General features: G+C 31.5%; 1 protein-coding gene across 1 annotated transcript in view; it reads right to left on the bottom strand.

Moving 5' to 3' along the window:
• LOC107446265 (Muscle-specific protein 300 kDa) overlaps positions 1–23525 on the bottom strand; it is a 306020-nt gene that overhangs the window by 127837 nt on the left and 154658 nt on the right. Inside the window, exons 42-57 of the mRNA XM_071184003.1 lie at positions 22592–22732; positions 20760–20921; positions 15935–16258; positions 14204–14347; positions 13954–14118; positions 12624–12742; positions 11611–11818; positions 9614–9766; positions 9307–9471; positions 7313–7636; positions 6957–7109; positions 6727–6879; positions 5638–5865; positions 3669–3767; positions 2120–2272; positions 1035–1199 (exon numbers count right to left, since the gene is read on the bottom strand). Coding sequence (XP_071040104.1) covers positions 1035–1199; positions 2120–2272; positions 3669–3767; positions 5638–5865; positions 6727–6879; positions 6957–7109; positions 7313–7636; positions 9307–9471; positions 9614–9766; positions 11611–11818; positions 12624–12742; positions 13954–14118; positions 14204–14347; positions 15935–16258; positions 20760–20921; positions 22592–22732 — 2856 coding nt within the window. The remainder of the gene's footprint in view (positions 1–1034; positions 1200–2119; positions 2273–3668; positions 3768–5637; positions 5866–6726; positions 6880–6956; positions 7110–7312; positions 7637–9306; positions 9472–9613; positions 9767–11610; positions 11819–12623; positions 12743–13953; positions 14119–14203; positions 14348–15934; positions 16259–20759; positions 20922–22591; positions 22733–23525) is intronic.

The following is a 23525-nucleotide window of genomic DNA, read 5'->3' on the forward strand; positions in this document are numbered from 1 at the left end:
TATACTATGCCAGAATTGTTGCTCATTTCGCGTTACCCAGTGGGCACCTGTGAACCAAAGTCACGGAGGCGAGCAACACTGCCCACGCCACACTGCCACAAACCCGTTTATAGGGTGGGCCACATTCACACATCATACACGCACACAACAGAGGACAGCACAAAGAGAGAGAGAGAAACATCCATGCCCTGAGCGGGATTCGATCCCGCAGCCTATGGCTTCGCAGTCAGGCACGCTAACCGCTCGGCCACCAGGCCGGCCCTTTGGTATTAATTTTTCAGAAGAAAAACTCTAATTTTACTGGAATTGAGGGGCTATTAATTACGAATGTCTGGATATAAATAAATAAAGAAATAAAAATAAAAATAATATTTTTAAAAACCACGTTTTTGTAGTGGAGAATAATAATTAAGAAACAAAAATTTGAAAAACGAAAAACGTGGGGAGCATGAAATACATAACAGTAACAGTATGTGTGCTCATGAGAATATGTGAATGTATAGATGTAATTGTATCTGAATGAGGACGTGGAATATGTTTGTGTATATGCATGTGTATGTGGATGTGTATGTGGTTGCGCGTGTGTATGAGTAAGAAAATGTGTATATGTACTGTTATGTATTTCATGCGCCTCAAGTTTTTCGTTTTTCAAATTTTTGTTTCCTAATTATTATTCTCCACTACAAAAACGTGGTTTTTAAAAATATAATTTTTTTTTTATATACTCCCAAAATCTTAATTTTTTCACTCACTGTACACAAAACTTTTCAACTGACATGTGACACTAATTTGAAATAATCGAATCGACAACAAAAGACAATCGCGAAAATATTACTTTTTCTTTTAATTTTAATTTTATTTTACTTCGTATGTCTTTTTTCTCTTCATTTTCTTGCATAGTCATCCAATTCTGAACTATGTGCCAAATTTGAAGTCTGTAGCTAGTCGGGAAGTTAGTTTAAAATCGATTGCAAAATTCCACCCAAACAGAAATACACGAAGGCAAGTTGATATAAGCGTGGTAAAATACCTACCATTAATTTTTCTTCGTTATCTTTTAGAAGTGCTCGATTACCAGTAAGATCTGAGAAAAGATTGAGTTTTTCTTCGTTTTTCTGACACCACTCTTCACATGTTTCTTTTTGGTCTTGACATTGTTGGAATGACGTGGACAAGAAATCTATTTTGTTTAAGTGATCCTAAAAAAATAAAAATTCGAATGAAGAATACAGTATACTCTCTATGTCTCAAAGTTGAAGGGACGCTATAAAGATTTCGAGATAGCGAGTTTTCGAGATCACAAGCTCAGAACTGAATATATTCTAAAAAGTAGAAAAATGTATTCTGAGATAGTACTCTAAAGAGTGCAGTCATGAAACATAAAAATAACTACCAATAAATACGTATGCAATGATAGTTGACCGTAAGTCTAAATAGAATTATGATAATTTTATTTTTAAAAGTAAGACTAAAATAATTAAAATAACTATGCCTTAAATAATTGGTTTACAAACTTATATTATGATTTTCTTGAGAAAATTCTATTTCTATTTCGAAAAATATTCGACGTTACAAGGTTTTAAGAAGAAACTCTTCGACATAAGAATTCAAATTAACATTATTTGGATATGTAATGGCATGGAGAAAAATATTTTTGACATAACAAGGTTTTCGAGATATAGAAGTTCGAGATATAGAGAGTATACTGTATTTATGTGATAATGTTAAAAAAGAAAACGTCTAGCAGAACACTATATTTGATGCCAAAAATTAAAAATGATATCGAAAAATATTTGACATAACAAGGTTTTGCGAAGAAACTCTTTGACATAGGAATTCAATTTAACATTATTTGGGTATGTAATGACATGGAGAAAAATATTTTTTTGACATAACAAGGTTTCCGAGATATAGAAGTTCGAAATATTGAAAAATACTGTATTTATGCGAAAATGTTAAAAGAGAAAACGTTTAGTAGAACACCATATTTGATGCCAAAAAATAAAAATGATAAATTTTAGATTTTTTTTCTATTGAAACCTAAGACAAGTTTAACATTATAAAAAGTAACTAACACTTAGAAATGCGAAAGTATATCGCATAATTAAAATAGTCTCACCTTTATAACAGAGACTAAGTTGTTGAATCGGGCTGTTGCTTCAAGTATGGAAAGAGACAAATCTTCTTCCTTCATAAGTGGAGCAATCGACTGAACTTTTGTCTGAAGAAGATCGAGTTGCCGTTTATGGGATTCACTTTCCTGGTTTAGAGTCTAAAAAAATAATTCATTGAAGTCATAATGTTAACACGGCACATTAAATCAAATATATAAATTGCACTGGGGAACATATTTTTTGTTGCATTTGTAAAAATACTTTATCTTGCCTGATTCGGGTGTGTGAATTGGCAAATCTGAAATTAGTTTTGATTCTAAAGCTACAGATTTTTTTTAAGTTACACTTTTAGACTGTTTTTTTTTTTGTCAAAATATGCAAGTTTAATAGCGTTATGCATAACAGGGGACAGCAGAAATGTTTCGAAAAACTTCTAGGGGAGTTACGGCTCACCATCAGAATTAAAATTGCATAGGAACCCATGTCCGGAAAGTGTCATCCAAGGTGAATTTACTCGCTTCTTTATGATGAACTGTTCAGAAGCACACGAAGAAACAATTGATAATAGAGAAGCGCCCCTAGACGCGTATTATGACATTTACAGAGATGGGTTCTTATGCAATTTTAATGCTGATGATGCCCCGTAACTGTCCTAGAAGTTTTCTACAGTTATGCGAACCCCTGTTGCATATAACATTTTTAAGCTTAGAGCACGCTACTTGGATTAAAATTGCCTCCGAACTCATGCCTGGAATTGTCCTCATACGCCGTCAGAGGAGCATTGCTATCATGGCCTGTTCAGAAGCACGCACACGGAAAAGGAAAAGCAATTCATATTAGGACAGCGCCTCTAGTGACGTATGACATTCCGGGCATGGGTATCTATGCAATGTCAATCATAAATATGTGCTGTAACTCCCCTAGAAGTTTATCTCTACATTTATGCGATCCCCTGTTATATATAGCGTTTTTAAACTTGTAAATTCGACAAAAAATGACTAATAATTTTATTTTTTAATAAAACTGCAGTTTGGAGAGAGAAACTGATTGCGAATTTGAAATGAGCGATGCGGAAATATTAAAGATCTGTTAAAAAATCTTATGATCAGGTAAAATTTTTTTTTGCCTAGTGTTATCTTAAAAAAACATTGTTATGATGTTTTCAATGTAGGGTAAAAAGTTAATTTGGAAGATTTATTACTTTAGCCATTAATGAACTAATGAAAAAAAATCAGGAAAATCTTAGACTTAATTTACATAAAATGCTAAGTAGAGTTTTTAAATAGCTTGCAGACTGTTATTGTTAAGAAATTCTCTGAGAAAATTGTAATAGGAACGATGCAATCTTAAAAAGATTTCTTAATTTTAAACATTTATTTTTGAATGAAATATGGCATGAAGAATTTTTTTTATTAAAGTAATATATTGGTGTAGCTTATTTGTAAAGTACGCATAATTCGTTAGTTTGTGTTTACATATAATTTCACTCAAAATGTATTATGAATATGTTTTAAATAAATGTATAAAAATCCACAGTCTATTACTACAGTTTACCTTATATTTTAATAATCGTGGCATTATATCTTGTAGTGTTGGAAGATTCATGTCATCAGATGCCAGAGTTCGCTCTGTTACATCCATCCAGTTTAGAATCTGAAATGATATTTGCAGCATATATTTTCTATTGGTATGCTTAGAAATGCATTGTTAGTAGTACTAACAATGTAGTACTAACATACTAACATACACTATAACATTTAGTTAGTAGTACTAACATACTAACATCTATTTACAATTAATGTGACGAAAAAATTAATCATATATGGCGTACTGATTTAATACTGTGAGTTGGATGTTGGCTAAACTCCGTGTTCTTTCTCTTAACTTTCAAGCAACTTCAGCTATAATTAAAAAAGTAAGGTCTAATCATAACGAAACGGCTAAGGGGTACAAGATAAATTTGATTACAGCAACATCGAGTGAAAAACTGTCAAGTTTAGGTTTCCGACTGCAAAAACGGTACAAGATCGAAGCAAAAAAATCATTAGAAAGTTGTAGAGCATTCTCACTTTAATATGAATATACTTTTGTTGTCATTAAAGCTACAGAAGGAACGCTTAATAAGCTTAAAACGCTTTGTGGATATTCACGCTGTAACGAATCAAGCTATATTGAGAAAACAGTTTTTTTAATATATGTTTTTAATATAAAAACACATTTATTTGACTAAACAACTATGCATAAACTAAGCAGAAATAAATTGGAATACCCGTAAATGGTTAGTATGAACCTTAAATGCAAAACAAAAACTGTTCTCGACAAAAATGAAATCTCCAAAACTAATAAACTAATTCCAAAAGTTGTCCCGTTCTTTTATTTTATTCATGATTTTGTAGTTGATCTCGTTATATGTTTTTTTTTAAAATTTCATACATGTATTAGCTAGATATTAAAACTCTGTAACGCTAAAAAAATAATGCTTAAAATCCGTTTTTGCTTGTTCGCGATTTTCTTCACCGTGAAGAGACGATTTAATCATAGAAAGAAAGAAAAATTAGTTATCGCGATATACATTTATTTACATTGTTGAAACTTCTCTCAAACTGTGTACGTCAAAATATTTTGTGACGTATAATATATTTTTTAAGATCATTTCGCCACGCCAGAGTGTTAAAAATTTATAACTTTTTAGCAGAAATATGTCTTTTCGAGTAGCATATATATAGTTTCGTATATTTTGTCTTGTACTTGCTTGCTTTCGTGTTGCCTGTTAAGGTAGAGGGGTGCGATTGTTCTTGTTTTCCAGTGGCGCCATCTATGGCCAAGAATTCGACTTCTGCCACACCCATTACGTCACGCCCGTTTATAGAGCAGACCCATTCGTACATCCATTCATTCATCCACAGATCATAATTTTGACCTGAATCAGAGAACGATCAATCTCCATTTCAGTACCCCCAGAGGTATTGATTTGTTATGGGAACATGGAGGACTTTGCGACTCGACAGATTTAGCGTGCATCAGTCACCATTTTACTACACGGAGAGTCTTCGGTCGGCGGAGTTCGAACCCACGAACTCTCGGACATGGGCCCAGAGCCCCACCGACCAGGCTATCCCGGCCCTTCTCTTGTACTCTTTACGAGATAAGAACTCTAACTTCACAGATTTCCACCATACTGCGGAGAAAGCGGGTTGTCCATCATAACCCTTTTACTGTACCTAGACACTAATTCTAGAATTCTTATTATTGCCATTCTAAAGTGAAAAGTGTAGATAAGAACTTTAAAGGGCACCTCGCATTTTAAATTCAACGCTTAGTTTCCAAAACTCCATTATACATATTAAATAGTGTCTTTTCTAAATAAGAGAAGTCAGATAATGTGGAATTTTAATTAAAATAATTTTATATTTTTCGGTAATGAGAAAAATAATGAGCGAAGTCAGATAATGTGGAAATTTAATTAAAATAGTTTTATATTTTTTGGTAGTGAGAAAAATGATGTTTCCTACAAATTACTCACTTGTTTGAAAGTGTCTTTGAAACTGACCCAATGGTGGTTTAGTGAATTTAACTGCCTTTGAACCTCAATAACATTATTGGAGAATAAATCAAATTTGTCTCGTAGTTCTCTTAATCTTTCTCGAATGGATTCCCGACCGGCAGTCGCAGTATCTTGGTAAAGCCTCTCACCGCTTTGCACTGTTTCTGTCAAGAGCTGTTGACCTTGCAACTTGTCGTTTACCAAAACCTAAATAAAAAGCATACATTTACTGAAAAACTTGCAAAAATAACTTCCTTATTGAGAAGCACTTTTTATATCAAACTTTGTAAAATTTCGATTCTATTTCTGTCTGTGAGCGAAACCTCATTCAAAAGTTATTTAGTATGAAATAAATAGTATTTTTTTAAATGAACTTAAGTTAGATTAAAATTTTTAAATCGAACGATGTGCTGATCTAAAAAAAATAATTCGATGTACTTAACTACTAAAAATAAATCTTAATTTTCTGAGTTCTATTTTTTGGTATAAATAAAATTACGCTATGGAATTTTTGGTAATTGATTTGATTGGTAATTATAATATATTAGTGTAATAATCTTTACTTCGGTGAGATAAAATTTTTAGGTTGAGTAGTAAGTCAAACACTGGGTAACCTTTTTAATAAATTTAAGGAAATGACAGTTAATTTTTATAATAAAAGTTTACTCTAAACCATTAATTTTTATTATTCAAACCAAATGCTAAAAAATTAATGACAGTACTTTAGGCCTACATAACGGCAAATTAATTGTACAAAAATCCCAATTTTTCATTGAATTTTCTTCAAAAATGGCTAAAATTGATACTATTGATGTCTGAAAAACTCGTTTTCAGGAACCAGTTACATGGCGACTATTTTGAGTGAACGTTTCGATTAAAAACTTTAATATTCGAAGAAATTCGACGCACGGAGATACTTTATCACTTCGCATTTATGTAAACTTTAAAATCTTCTTTTAAAAAAAAATGGGTTAAAATATTCGTTTAAATCATTCTTTTAGCATTTTATAAATATTTACCAGTAATAATTTACTAAAATAACAAGAGCGCATTTTTAAAAAGTAATACCTGCAACTTAATCATGCTCTGCTCCAAACTTTCTTCCGTTTCAATTTCTGCTAAAACTTTTCTTCCAGAAGATAACCACTCAGAAAATTCTTCAGCTTTTTGCTCATAAGCCTTATGATCTTGGACTATAAGATCCCAACGATGCAACAAAGACTAGAGAGAAAAAACTTAATGTTTTAAACAGCACACTTCAACAAAAATAACTCAACAAACTATAAAAATAATTTTACCTTAACTAGTGAAACAAGATTTTGGTATCTGACATTGAGCTGGGAAACTTCAAATTTGATGTTCTCCACACCAGAAGATTGAGTTAAAGAATGAGCCTCATCCGTCAAATTATCCAAGTCTTTTTGACATGATAGGACCCTTTCATTCAACTCCTGAGATATTTAAAACACAAAGGAAACATTAAATTAGATGTGATTGAAGCTAAACGAATTTACAGTTTATGCTTATGAACAACATGACTTATTAAGTCATGATTTGATAAGTCACGAACATGATCAATAATTTATAGCCTTACATAAAGCTAAAAACTGTAGCAACTATTCATACATGTAATTGGGATAAAATATTTAATTACTTTTATAAACGTGTACTGCTCTTCTTTTTCTTGCAGCGTGGATTGCAGTTGAGGTTTTTTCAAAGCAGCATCGATTTCTTTGAACCAGTTGTTGAGTTTCTCAACATTTTTCTCAAAACTAAGCCACTGTTGGATGATGTTTTCTAAATTGCATTTACCCTCAAGCAATGTCGTTGTATACTGACTCCATGAGTCGGAGAGCTCTTTCATTTCATGTTTGATGATTTCGCAGCCATGATCGCTGGTATTTTTACACACAATATTTGAAAGTTTCTCTAACTCTGAAAGATTTTTATTACCATCTGCCTGTTTTGTACTGAGTTCCTGAAAAACAAAGGTGAAAGATTAATATCGCTACAGGGCACTTTTCTTTGAAAACAAAGGTATACTCATTCAGCGTGTCCCACAATCATCAACTTTTAAGTTGTTTTTCGAAAACCCGGTCGTCAAATAAAACAAACCTATTTAATTTAATTTTACAATCGATATTGAATAACTGATTAGAGCCTATTCCTGAACAGCTGATTCTGAGTTTATGTTCACCTCTGTAGCCTTGTAATTTTGAACCCAACCCTGAAGACAAGAGAACTCATGGATCAAGGATTTGGACAAAATAGCCTTCGTGGAGGACTTTTTGATCGAACTAACCCGCATTTGCGTTACATGGAGAGGAAAACCACGAATAATTCTCACTATTAGCCAGAAGGAAAGGGATTCATCTACCACTGTGATCAGTATGAGCCGGGATCAGAATTCGTATCTAACCAGCCAACACTGGAATTCGAACCTGGTCATGACACTTGGAGACGAATACTATATTCCTTAAACCACCAGGTACAAGTCTTCGCGGGTCCGTCAATAGATGCAATGGAAAATGACCCAGAGACTGCAGCTGAGTTTCAACAGAATTTACGTTTTTAAAATCACGCATGTTGTTGTTACACATCCCCTGGGGAAGGAAAGCCTAGACCAGGTCCAGAAAGCCCCATAGCATCGGTTCCCCATATATCTGCAGATAGTCCCGATCAACCAGCAGAAGTACGTCGGGAGAATATTCTCCTGGTAGGGTCACCCAAGGCGTGAAGGCCGTCCCACTTTGCTCAGCTAACGACTGCAGGTGAATCCAGAGGTCAAGTCAGTCTTCTGCCCTAGTGGTTCCTCTAACTTAAAAGAAGCTGCAAACAACCCTTAGTCAGATGGTTCAATCGCATAATGAAATCACGCATAACTAACATTTTAACTAGTCATTACAAAAAATTGATAATTAATCACCTTGGTCACTCTTTCACATGCGAATGCTTACTCCTGAAACATTGATGTTATCTCAAAGGAAGGAAACGTATTTTCGATGTACTTAACTTCTTTGAAGAAATATATGAGCATCAAACAACTAAAAAATTGCAAGTATTTGACAGTTTTGCATTTCTTAAATTTAATATTCGCAATCGAATGTTGAAGGTTAAATGAAAAAATTCAAAAAATATGTTTTGGAATAAGTAACTGGATCATGTAAACATGAATAAATATTTCTTAATTATTCCTTTGTATTTAATGCAAGCCAATTTCTTATTGAAGACCATTTTGAACATCGATGTAAATTAAGTTCTCCAGCAAAGTTAGTCTCCCTTAAGTAGTTAAGTAGCTACTATAATTCCAAAGTAGTTTGTAGTCATTAAATTTTTAAAAAAAAGTAGTTGTAGTTAACAGCATTTCAAACAGAGTAGTTGCAGTAAACTTGTAGTTGTAGTAGACAAAGTTTGTAACAGCTACTCATGAGTGTTAGGTTAAGGTTTATACATTTTTAGACTGTGCCTTCTATACTAATTCTGAAAATGGCGCAACATTAAGAAAAGCAATAGTTTTAATCAAAATACAAAGCGTTGGTGGTATAATTTTTATAATTAAAAACCTACTCAGACGCTGCATTAGCTAGGCCTAGTTAACAGATATTATAATTCTTTTTTATAAGTAAGCTCTAAATAAGGTAACTATACCTTTAATGTTTCAAGCCGACTGGCGATGTTGTTTTTCTCTCCAGTGGTATCTTTGCATTCTTGCAATTTCAAATTACAATTCGATACAAAATCTTGGAATTCACGACATCTGTCCAAGTACAGCTGATGATCTTTAATTCCATTTTTCAGTTTATCAAGTAAGCCCTGTAATCATGTAAAAAAAACAGTTATTTCGAAGTTTCATGCTAACAGAAAAGCTGTAGACATAAATCTTTCTCACTACAACATTAAAAATACTTTCAAGCAGGCAAAAGCTAGAAGCTCAATAATAAAAATAATGTATTACCTCAGACTTGGAACACATTGCATTATACATCATTTTAACTTCTTCTATGTATGATGGTATGGAATTATCCCCAGTCACAGCCATAAGCTCATTTGCTTTCTCAAATACGTTATCCAATAGGGGTTTGTGAGATAAAATATCTTGATGTATAACCTAGAATTTTAATAAAAAGATAAACGTCATAAAAGTTATCTGAAGAAAAACGTTTTCAATCACATCCTATTACAATAATTAAAAAAAGGTGTTGAGCAATATAACAAATAAAAAGTTTAAAATTGATCAAATTATTAAAACGTAACTCAAAATTTCAAACCTAAGAAAAATAAAGACTGTTTCTCAATGACCGTTCTTAAAATATTCCTAATATTTCAGAGAAAAATATTCTGATTCGAAAATTTAATTGTAATGGAGAAAACAAATACATTTCGAAATTCAGATCAATTATTATTATGATCAGATGAATAGAGGAAAGGACCATCCGCTTTATACTTTATTCTCAAAAAGGTTTTAAATCATCCCTTGCTCTTACTAAACTTAAAAGTGATAAGCAATAGGTTAGAAACGCTTGTTTTTTTTTTTAAAAAATAAATATTACTTTGTACCATTGAATTTGCATAGTCTTTCCCCCAATTTCATAAGGATTTTAAAAAATGTTTATTAAGGACAGTTATTATGGAATGCTTTGGTAGATATCGAAATTATGCTAGTGCAGTGCATATTGAAAACAATAAAACTTTAACTAGAATTTGCATAAAAAAACATAAAGTAAGTTTCTCAATACAGTTTTATAANTTAAAATTCAGATCAATAAAGAATGTTTCTCAATGACCATTCTTAAAATATTCCCAATATTTCAGAAAGGAATATTCTGATCATAAAATTTAATTGAAATGGAGAAAACAAATAGATTTCAAAATTCAGATCAATAAAGATTATTTTGCAATGACCGTTCTTAAAATATTCCTAATATTTCAGAAAGAAATATTCTGATTAGAAAATTTAATTGTAATGGAGAAAACAAATAGATTTCAAAATTCGGATCAATAAAGACTGTTTCTCAATGACCGCTCTTAAAATATTCCTAATATTTCGGAAAGAAATATTCTGATTAGAAAATTTAATTGTAATGGAGAAAATAAATAGATTTCAAAATTTGGATCATTAAAGACTGTTTCTTAATGACCGCTTTTGAAATATTCCGAATATTTCAGAAAGAAATATTCTGATTATAAAATTTAATTGTAATGGAGAAAAAAATATATTTTAAAATTCAGATCAATAAAGATTGTTTCTCAATGACCATTCTTAAAATATTCCCAATATTTCAGAAAGAAATATTCTGATTATAAAATTTAATTGTAATGGAGAAAACAAACAGATTTCAAAATTCAGATCAATAAAGACTGTTTCTCAATGACCGTTCTTAAAATATTCCCAATATTTCTGAAAGAAATATTCCGATTAGAAAATTTAATTGTAGTGGAGAAAACAAATAGATTTCAAAATTCAGATAAATTATTATTTTGATCAGATTAATAGAGGAAAGGACCATCCGCTTTATACTTTATCCTCAAAAAGGTTTTAAATCATCCCTTGCTCTCACTAAACTTAAAAGTGATAAGCTATAATTTAGAAACATTTTCTTTAATAAATATTACTTTGTACGACTGAATTTGCATAGTTTTTTTTTTCCTAAACTTCTCAAGGATTCTAAAAAATGCATATTAAGGACAGTTATTATGGAATGGTTTGGCAGATATCGAAATTATGCTAGTGCAGTGCATATTGAAAACAATAAAACTTTAACTAGAATTTGCATAAAAAAACATAAAGTAAGTTTCTCAATACAGTTTTATAATATTTTTCATGTTTTTAGCTAGTTAAAACTTTTTAAAAATGTAGGATAAAAAAAAGTCATAATTAGAATTATTTTCACCAATGCTTCAAAGTGCATTTATGAAACTGTCAGAGACTTACTGAGAATGTCAATTTATTACCTTCTGACTTTGAAATTGTGCCCTCTTTTCCTGCAAAGTCGATTTCGGTTCAGTATGTTGTTGCACTGATAAACCAACCTCCTGCAGCCATTTTGATAGTCTTTCTTGACCTTGTGAAAAAGAAATGAGTTTTTGCAAGCAAGAATCAGCAGACCTTAAGGTAGTACTGCATTTCTCTTGTAGTGTTTCCCACTGCTTTTGCAAACTCCTGTAATTTATTAATACATTTTCAATGTAAATGCTTTATTAAAATATAATATGTATGACATTCTGTAACCCAATACAATGTTGTTGTTTTTTTTAACTAAAAGTGACAGCTAGGAATTAAGTTACAACAAAACACGTAAATAACTTTTTCAATCAATATTGAACGATAAAATAATGTTAAATTAATAATCCCTTGAAACTGAATCAGTACGATATTACCTGATAAAAAACTTCATTCGCTTCAAAAATGTATAAATTGGTAAAAACAATTGACATGTTTCTAGCACTCAAAAACAGGAGCTCATTTTCAAGGCTTGCCAAACTTGAATGAGAAGAAACAAAAGTGGTTTAAAATATAAAATGCAAAGTTGCCAACGAATAAACGAAAAATAAAGGTGAGAAATAAAAATAGAAAAGCCATATTAGTGGAGAGAGAAACAAAATGAAGAGTAGAACAAGAAAAACCACAGTGGCCGAAAGGGGCAAAACAGAGGAAATGCATTTCTACTTGCTATGGAGAGGTGGTACTCCTCTCGACTACTGTTGTTTTTCTTGTTCTGTGATTTCCCATTTTTTTCTGAAGAGAATGAAGATTCTACTCAAATAATAAAATAATGCCTTAAAACAATTTTGTTACGTTTCCGGAAATAAAAAAATTGGTTTTGTGAATTTATAGCAATTTTGAATTCATTAAAATGCAAAAGAAAAATTAGTTACAAGGAAATAAAGAAATTTCGATAAAATACTAAAAAATCAACAATTCAAAACAAATAAGAACGCCAATAAATATGATGTTATAAAGTAACCTTATTTTTTGGCGGATTGTTTCTCTACCCTCTGGCGATGTTGAAGAATATAATCTTTCTCCTATTTCAACAGTTGATTCTATTTGATGGAGGTTTTGAGATAACAGATCACACAGATTCTAAAAAGGTAAAGTATAAAGATTTCATTAAGAAACATTCGACGTTAACACTACACCAATAATAGATTGTCTCAGTAAAAAGATATTATGAAGGATATTTCGTAATCACCACACTTAATGCATGTTTTTAGAATACATATTAGAATGAAGTAAAAAAATATACACAGCAGAAGTCGTAAATTGGTATTTACACGAAAAAGAAAAAAAAACATTAACAAAAACTATCAAAAACACTAGAGAAGAAGACAAAACTGAGAAAAAAGAAAAATCGAATGTTATTTTTTCAATATGAAAAATCTCTATATTTCATCTGGAAATCAAACTGGTTTTGATGTTTTTCATCCCAACCCCCTCACTAAGATTTAAAAGGTTTCACTAGCATTTTTGTCTTTACATTTGTTTAAACAATAATTTGGGATCTAATGCTTTCATTTTTCTTCATTTCATTTTGACAATAGTTCTAAAAACGTATATTAAGGGAAGATATTACTAAACACCCTGTATAACTATATCAGTAATTTCATGAAAGTATTCATCGTTACATTATTCAGCCCTTAAAATTAACAGAGCCTTAAAAACGTTTCTTTAAAAAAGGGAATTTTAAATGTAGGATAGTATTAAATAGATGACTAGAAGTTATAATTGTTTACAAATGAATTATTTTCGCTAAAACATTATGTTTCATTTAACTATATTGCGTTCATAAAAATAGAAATTTCGCTGATTGTTTTATGTACATAAAAATTTTTTATTTCTGTAATTGTTGATTTTAGGGCATTCGATCAGAATTTTAGTAGGTTTAAACCTTTAAACCCGAAATTCGATTTTTTTTTAAAAACCTGAATTCAGAAAACAATAGGAATCCCGAGAAAATTGAGACATAACAAAAAATATGCATAGATTACAGGTCTACTTGTGGAAAATATTCAAAATTAGCTTCACTTTTAATAAATAAGGAATTTTCTTCACTTAGGTTTTATAAAATATCAAAAGATAGATTAAGTTGACTGAGAGCTTATTACTTAAAAATAGATAAAATAAAGATGAACCTTTATGAATATTATTAGCAAATAGTTGCACACATTGTCCTTTGAAATGAAAAAAATCAAATATGGAGAAATTTTTTTTTTTACCATGAACTGAATTTATTTTATTATTGATAATTTATAAATTAAGAGTTCATAAAATGCTTAGAAAATTTTATTCCATACCTCCAAGCAAGATTTTCTTTCTTGTAAAGTTATGACATCACCAAAAAGAACTGAATTTTCTTGTAATTTTTTCTCTGGTTCTTCAAGCCATTTGAGAACATCTGAATATTTCTTGTCAAAAAGTTCGTGTTCCTTAACATAGGAATCCCATTTCCTTACTGCTTCCTAGATTGAATCGATAATCATTTTTAAATATTAATTTATATCGAATACTGGTAAAAAGGAATAAGTAAAAAAGTGTTAAGCATACTTTGGCTGAATTTTTCAGAGATTGATATTTATTCAAAATTCTTGATATTCTGGAAACAAAGGTAGCATCGGTTCTCATGGATTCCAGTTTCGCATGTAAAGTTGAAAAATCTGTCTGTTTAGTTAAAATTTCTTTTTCCAATTCCTAGTAAAACATGATATAAGTGTGAGTAAAAGAAATTTAAAATTATTTAAATAAAACAATAACTTCGTTAGGTTAAATGTTAACTTTTTCGAACAGTGCATTATTACTTCACAATATACAGGATGATAAGGAATAATTTGAACAAAACCCATTCTAAATTTGAAATAATTACGAGCCAAACTTTTAAATAGTCAATGTAGTTTTTTAAGTGACCAAAAATAGCTTTAGAGCAGAGCTATAAACGAGTTAGGAATTTTTTGCAATGGTATGCAAATCACATTCTGATATTAATAGCCTTTCCTTGCACAAGGTATTTAGTCGGTTAAGGAAATCTTAAGATGTTTAACACAAACTCTATTTACCAAGTTTGAATAATTGAAAATATCCATTGGATTTAGTACTCTACGCTGATAAATTTATGACGAAGAAAACTAACATCATCGAAAATAAGTTTGTGATGTGATATTATTTGATTAAAAACTTCATTCGCTTCAAAAAAGACAAGATGGATATAACAGTCAACATGTTTTAAGCACTCAAAAACAGGCACCCAATTTCAAGACATGCATAGCGTAAATGGGAATAAATAAAAATGATTTGAAGTTACCAATAAAAAATGAAAAAAACGTGAGAAACAAAGAAAAAAAATAGAAAAACCACAGTAGCTGAGAGAGAAAAAACACAAAATACAGAATAAGAAAAACCACAGTGGCTGAGAGGGGCAATTCAGTGTAAAATGCATTTCCATTTGCTGTGGAGAGTTGGTGAAGAACTAATGTCGTTAACAGAGGAATCAGCACTCATCTAAATAAAAAAAGATTCTGGAGATTTTGGCATTGTTGACAATGCCGGAATTATTTCCTGACTACCCCAGTCACATCAGCCCATCTTGATGCCCTGGAATCTTGTTTTATTTATATGAATGCTGATTCCCTTGTTACCGACAGTAGTTAATCACCACCTCCCCATAGCAAGTGGAAATGTATTTTAATCAGATTTGCCCATCCTACAAATTGTATATATTTGAAACGAACCAAGTTTCTTATCAAGTAATATCTTACTGTAGTTTCTTGGTATTTTTTTTATTTGAGATTAGTGATATGTTGCGATTAAAATATTTGTTTTTAAACTATGTCCAATTTATTTCTTGTCTGTCAGTAACTTTTGCATAGTACACCACTTTTAAGATTTATTAAAAAAAAACACGCACCCAAATTTTATGATTATTACAAAGCATAGACAATTTTTTACAACCGTTTTAATTATAGTTTACCAGTTTTCAAATTCAGCCCAAAGTAAGAGAAAGTTTTATGAAAAGATATTTTGTTGAATTTTCATGTTATAGAAAACTTTGTTTTAGAAGACATTGCTTTAGAAAACATAGGCAATTTAATACAATATACAAGCATTAGAAATGATCACCATTTTAAAAATAAAAAAATATAGACAAAGAATTAAAACACATAAATAATTATTTTAAACGTAATATACCTCAAAAATAGGACTAAAAATATTCACTTGTTAAAAACATATACATTAAAGGTATAAAATGCAACATTCCCCATTTATCAATAATCTGATACTAACTTTCATGGTTTGCAATTGATCTTGTTTAGTTTTCAAATTGCTGCGCAATATTTGTTCTCGTAAGATTGCGTCTTTCTCAGCAATCCATTGCTCCAGGAGGGAGACTGTTTCTTCACAGCTGCCCCGATCTTGAACAGCTTCTGAAATGCTGTCGTGGGCACCTCTACACAGCTTCATGAAGTTTTCCCACTGATCTTTCAATTGAGAGAGATGAGATTTTAAGACATCGTGACCACCGGCTTCAGTATGCTGCAGCACCGAGGAAAGTATTTGTTGCAGCTCATGAAGTTTCTCTTCACCTTCTTCTAGAGAGCTCATCACCGTCTATCAAACATAATTAATGAATAAGAAAAAAAGAAAATAATCTTTAACTGAAATTATTGTCGAAATAGTATTTTTACTTGGTTAAACTTAGTCTCAAAACATTAATAAGGTTTCAATGCAAAAAACTGATGTTTGTGAAAATAGCAACACCATGAAGGACTTACACGAGTGAGCTGAAATTTTCAGGAAATGCAAAGTAGAGCATAATATGCAAATGATTAGAATTTCAGACTAGTAACGCATACGTATGCTGAGCAGAGCCCTCTGAACGGCGGATGGATCCGTTTAAATAGACGGCTGTAGCGAGGTGTGTATGGTTATCTGCTAGTGGTAAACGTTAGCTCAGACGTTACTTATGCCTCTTCGACGAAAAAGAGCGAGATTTCAACAACTTACGGAATTTGAAAGGGGGAGAATCATCGGCCTTCGTGAAGCTGGATTGTCTTATTGTGCAGTAGCCGCTCGTGTGGAGCGTAACAGCAGCATAGTGATGCGTGTTTGGAAGCAGTGGACGGACAAGTGTCAGACAACTCGGAAATCCGGGAGGGGACAACGAAATGACACGTCAGCTCGCGATGATAGACACCTGGTTCGCATGGCGCTGACAGACCGTACGGCTCCCTCTAGACAACTGGCAGTACAGTGGTCAATAGCTACATGTGTTTCATTGTGTGGTTCATCAATTTGTAGACGTCAACTGAAGCGTGGACTGCGCGCAAGGACTCCTTTGTACAGGATCACCATCACCCTAAACCATAGCCGCCTGCGGCTACAATGGGCCAATCAGCATAGGGACTGGCGTGCTGATTGGCAGCGAGTCGTGTTTTCTGACGAATCCCGCTTTAATTTGTGGTACCATGATGGCCGCATTCATGTCAGACGGTATGCCGGTGAACGCCACTTTCCGGAGTGCATTATCGAACGCCACAGTGGACGAACACCCGGAGTTATGGTCTGGGATGCCATAGCATATCATGGACGATCCCAATTGCTACGAATTGTAGGTAATCTGAACAACAACCGGTACATCGGTGAAGTTTTACAGCCCCAAGCTGTTCCAGTCCTTCAAGCCTTGCCAGGCGCTGTATTTCGACAAGACAATGCTCGCCCTCATATTGCTAGGACTGTTCAACCCTTCCTTGCATTGTGGCAGGTACAGCCTCTTCCTTGGCCTGCGTATTCTCCAGATATGTCACCGATTGAACATGTGTGTCATTTCGTTGGTCGGTGCCTCGCTCGTGATCCTCGTCCTGTTGCTTCTACAGACGAACTTTGGGTACGCATACAAACTATATGGAATGCTCTTCCTCAGACAGACATTCAAAATTTGCTTGACTCCATGCCACGTCGTGTAGCAGCGCTTATTGCGGTGCGTGGTGGCTACACAAAATACTGATTTCGATCTCTTGTTATTGTTTGTTTGCTTTGAAAGTTTAATCATTTATTTGTACCACTACCACCCAACTGTGTATTAAATTTCATTCAATTATGACGATTCCTTCATGGTGTTGCAATTTTCACAAACATGAGTTTATTTCGTTTACAAAATAATATAGCAGCTAGTAGAAAAGGTTATATCCCTCAGAACATTTTTCTCCCAAGACTTTCACCTAATCTATGCTCTATTAAGCATTAAAATGAATTCTTTAATGATGACCTAAGTTCATTACCCGGAAAGCATTTGTTAAATATTATGAATCTAAATGTGTTACGTTGCCATGTAAAGATAGTTCGCCAATTTGGTGAGTGCTTCTTAATCTTTGTGCTTATAATTACTTTGCTCGTTGTTCGTTGAGGATGATCTATAGGGAGCGTCCTATAATAAAAAATTTTGGTATCAACTAAAATATATCGCTCTTTCGTTTGTTCAGGACATTCTATGGTGTATTGTCCTTTATTAAAACCAATCATTAAATTTACAGTTCATTCATATACCGTCATAAACAGTGGCGAAAATGTTTATAGTAAAAACGTTTTTTCAATAAAACAAAAATATTGCAGTCTCCAACCTTTTATTCTAAAAGGTTTAAAAATTATTTTTTAAAGCTTTTTTNTTTTTAAATTATTTTCACCTGTATTTTGAAAGAAAAATAAATACTGATATCATGAAATATTTTTTTTTTTAATTTACTTTCCGGAGGAATGGATTATTAGTAAAGTTTAAAAAAAGGGGAGACTGTTTATTTTCTTGCGGAAAATAAGTATTTGAAAAAAAAAATAATAATAATTTTTAAAAGATCAGAGTAAAAATTTTAAAAAATACATAGATTTACTTGCGTTTTATAGTATTGTTACAAGATTAAATTTTACCTTTAATTTTTACGACATCATCTATTTAACAGTATTTTTACAAGATTAAATTTTACCTTTGATTTTTATAACATCATCTATTTTACTGATTACTTAAACAAAATTGAATGAGAATAATAAATAGTATTGAATTTTAAACTATTTTTGGAGAAGCTATTTAAAGTAATTTTTTTTTTTTTCATTTTAGAAACATTCAAAAAAATTTTTATTTTTTCATAAACACCACTCTTCGCTAGTTTTAAAATTTTTGTCAAAAGGTAAATATTTGAGAAGATGATTAAGATTTATAAAAGATTATCCTGATTCATCACAGCAGAATTAAATAATTAATATACAATTTTATTATTGCAAGTGAAACGAAAAGCGAACACTTTTAAAATGTGATAAAAAGGAATTGCTTTTAAATATTTTTATGCTACATTTACTGCAATTAATAGATTGCGTCAATTTTTAATAATTTTCCTTTTTAAAATGTTACTTCAAGACTACCTATGTGTAGTTTTTCTACCTTGTCAGGAATTCTAAGAAAAAAATTGATCTCGCAATTATGGAACAACCTATTTAGAATTAAATTGTTAATGAATTAATATTAAAAAGTTAGTGACAATAAGAATGCTGTTCCTCGTCCTGTTTAGTTCCTAGCATGTGGCTGCATTAAATCACACTAATTAACTAATATTGCTGTAAATAATCAATAAAAAAAATTTAATAATAAACACACACTAAGAAAATGTCGTAAAAAATTTCATATTTAATTAACTTTACGTTTCATAAAATGCTGTGAGCAAAGGGGATTAAAAATAATACGAAATAACTTTACAATACTGATATTTTATTTACAATAAAAAAATTTTGAAAAATAATCTCGCAGAAAAGAAGCAGTCTTTAAAAACTCTGAATTTTATTCTTGTTTTGTAAAATCATAACATTTTATAAATAATAAATATTAACAAAACAATAAACAAATTTTTAAAAATAACCTCGCAGAAACGAAAGCAGTCTTTAATAAAAACTCTGAATTTTATTCTTGTTTTGTAAAATCATAACATTTTGTAAATAATAAATATTAACGAGACCAATAAATAAATTTTTAAACGAATTGCAATAAATAAATTTTTAAAAATAATCACTCAGAAAAGAAAGCGGTCTTTAAAAATTCCGAATTTTATTCTTGTTTTGTAAAATCATAACATTTTGTAAATATTGAGGAAGTGGCGCCAATCAGAGATAAACGCATCATGACTATCAACCCCTATGAAAAGAAAGATTATCTCAAGTACGATGGATTAGCGTCAACTCCCCACCTGCGATTGTAAAGGGAAGGGGGGAAAACTTTGAGCGAGGAACACCTGTGACTTTGGGCCAGAAAGGATTCTCCCCTTAATGTTTGTGTTTATAATTACTTTGCTCGTTGTTCGTTGAGGATGCTCTATAGGGAGCGTCCTATAATAAAAAATTTTGGCATCAACTAAAATATATCGCTCCTTCGTTTGTTCAGGACATTCTATGGTGTATTGTCCTTTATTAAAACCAATCATTAAATTTACAGTCCATTCATATATCGTCATAAACAGTCGCGAAAATGTTTATAGTAAAAACTTTTCTTCAATAAAACAAAAATATTGCAGTCTCAAGCCTTTTATCTTAAAAGGTTAAAAAATTATTTTTTAAAGCTTTTTTTTAAAAAGTATTGTCACTTAGATAAAATGGTCACTTAGGTTCATAATGACGATTTAGTTGACGTCACATTTGCGATAGGAGCAAATTACATTGTCCTTCAAAATTTCAAGACAAGGCGAATTTTAGCTGAGCATATTAAACTTTGCGAAAAGAAACCTTATAATTACCTAGATTTAAGATTATTTTCACCTTGAGACACTAGCTTCATTAAAGGAATGTTTCACGTATGAAAACCCTAAGTTAACCTAGATTTAAGGTTTTTATATAAAAGGTTGTTTTCCAAGGTTTTAGACTAGGGTAACGTTAGTAGAATAGAGCAGATTGTCGCAGATCTTGTTTTAAGGTTGGAAGGTTTACCCGTAATCCGCATAACAAATCGTTTTAGGTTTACATTAAAGGGGTTTTGCTGAGTTAAAATACACCTTGCCTTGCTATCTAGTTTTAAATACAAAGCGTTTAACGAAAGCTAAAATATGTCAACTTTAACTGTTATAATATAAATCATACTCACGGACAACGCAATCTGTTTAACTTTCAATCCTTCAGTATCTCCATGGTCGATGTTCGTGTCAACTGCCGCTTTTAAAGAGGACAGCCAATCTTGAAACTGTTCAAGTTTCTCAGAATACACTTCATGCTCAATCACGTATTTATCGCACGTAACTATTCTATCCTGAAATGCGTAACAAGGAAGTATTTTATAAAGCACGTAAAGATATCCATAAAGATAATGTTTACATGCATTTTTTAAAATCTTGTTCAGTTGAATATGAAATGGGCCTGTGCCTGACCCTAGAGCTAGTAGAGCCGTCACTGCACCGAACGTAAAAGGTATTGCATAATCTGTGTAAGATAATCAAACGGTGCTAGTATAATAAATATGACGCAGAAAAAAAGAGAAAAAAATCACTGGGTTGCAGGATGCGTGATTATACTAAGAGTGAAAAAAATTTTTAAAAGTAGAATCCTGGCCTAAGATGAATAAAAAATAATACTTAAAATGGAAGACGTACATGAACAAGTACTCAACGAAAGTACGAATTTAAAAAAAATACCTGAACTGGATTTAATTGATAGAAATTTCGCTATATAACATGAAAACATATAGGTTTAACACAGTTTTTCATTGTTGCATTTTCATTGGCCGGAAAATCACGGGGTTCGATCCAGTTTTCCCACATTGATTTTCATATTGTTTTGGTTGTCATCAGCATAGAATTAATGGAAGTCATAAAATAATATTGTTTTCTCATAAATAGTTTTGTCACTGTTATAATTACTTTCTTTTATTTCGATTGAATTGTTTTCTAAATCAAGAGTTTAAAAATAGGAGAATTGTTTTTTTTTCTTCTCATTATAACATAATTCCATACTAAATTTTAAGATAAAGTTATTTAAACCGATTTCTAATCTTATGAACCGTTTTACAATTATTATTTGTTTTTGTACTAACTGCCTTAATATACTAATTGAATAGTTGAAACTTTTCTAAAAAAACTGTTTTATTCCAAAAGGCAGCAACTACTGCAGCCGACCGGCCTGCGTAGGGGGCAGGGAACTGTCCTTGCATCAGAAAGGTCCTGGGTTCGAATCCCGGGCAAGGCATGGATGTTTCTTTCTCTCTCTGTGTGTTCTATGTCCTTTATCCTTTGCGTGTGAATGTGACCCGCCCTATAAACGGGTTGTGGTTGTGTGAATGGCGTGGCAGAAGTCGAATTCCTGGCCATAGATGGCGCCACTGAAAAACAGGAACAATCGCACCCCCACTGCCTAAACAGGCATACGACAAAAAAAACTATTGCAAAGCGAACTTCGAGATTGGTGAGCGGCAGCGAACAGGGTGTTTAACTCCCTAGTTTTAAATAAAAAATTTGCATTTCAATTAAAAACCTATTGGTTACTCGTACAAAATTATTTCTCTTCTTAATTATTCTTCACTGTTTAAAAATTTATTGGAAAATCTTAAAAATCATTTACTAATAAACTGATTTTGAAGAGTTACATTAGAATTTTGCTGGGAATAATCTGTAATTTAACACTTGTAACACTGATTATCAAATTAACACTGACACTTGACTTATGTAATTAACACTGACACTTAATGCAATGCAGTCGTAGTACTATCCTTTTGAATTATCTATCCAATAGAAAAATATAAAACTATCACAGCTTTTTTTCACCGATTTAATCTCTCCCTCACAGTCAAAAGTTAGGGGTTACACAGTTTGTTCCTTACCTGTGTTCATGGTGAAAAAAATTAAAATAACAGACTGCAGAAATAAGGAAAAGGGTTAAAACAACACACAATGAAAATGCAAAATAGTAAGTATTTAGTTAACAAACCTTAACAGTTTCTATCAGAGTGTCATATTTTGATTTAAACCCTTGAACTTCCTTTTTGGACAAAGATTCGGGCAATGATGTTGCTTTCTCGGTCAGCTTTAAAATAACAGGCTGGTAAGCCAAAATTCCTTGCGACATGGCCTGAAATAAATTATGGTGACATAGTATAAAATATATGGATGGCATATGACACAGTATATACTATAGTGATATAATATATTTATGGTGATATAGTGACATAGGCTAAAAAATTATCGACATTGATGCATTCATGTTTTAATTAGTCTGAAAAATATTATTTTATAGAATGAAAAAGAAATTGTACATTGCTCAAAAAAACGGACTAAATAACTTTTGATCCTAATATCGGATCTTCACGTTCTCGGACTCAATCTTAATGGTTCAAAGGGGTGACCTCAAACATACTAATTAATTAGTACCGACGACATTTTAAGTTACGAAATCAGACACAAAAACGTTTTTCTCTGAATAAGCACACCTTTTTTTCAACGGATTCGGGTTTCTGACCTACAGTCTGGGAAATATGGTCTCTATAGTTTGGTCAAGAGAGTGCTCCAAAGTTTGATCCCTTAATGTTAAATTTACTTTTTGGTATTTCACTATAACTCGAGAACTTTTTAAGTGAATTGAGTTTTTTTTTAACACACAATTATAAAATTTGCTTATCCAAAGATAATTTTATGCATAAAAAACTACTTTTAGTACATATTTATTATTTTTCATTACTTTATTTAAAAATAGACGAAAAAATTTTGAATTGTAAGGTATATAGTATTTTGCATCTTTTTAAAGAATTTTATGTAGCAAAATTAGTCGAACAGTTCCTAAGAAATTGAATTTTAAGTACCTGACTCTTTTGAAATTAAATATCGCACGAACTATTAGTGAAAATCCAAACACTGGATCACAAGTT

Source organism: Parasteatoda tepidariorum, chromosome 8, assembly GCF_043381705.1.
Source record: "Parasteatoda tepidariorum isolate YZ-2023 chromosome 8, CAS_Ptep_4.0, whole genome shotgun sequence".
NCBI classification, from domain to species: domain Eukaryota; kingdom Metazoa; phylum Arthropoda; class Arachnida; order Araneae; family Theridiidae; genus Parasteatoda; species Parasteatoda tepidariorum.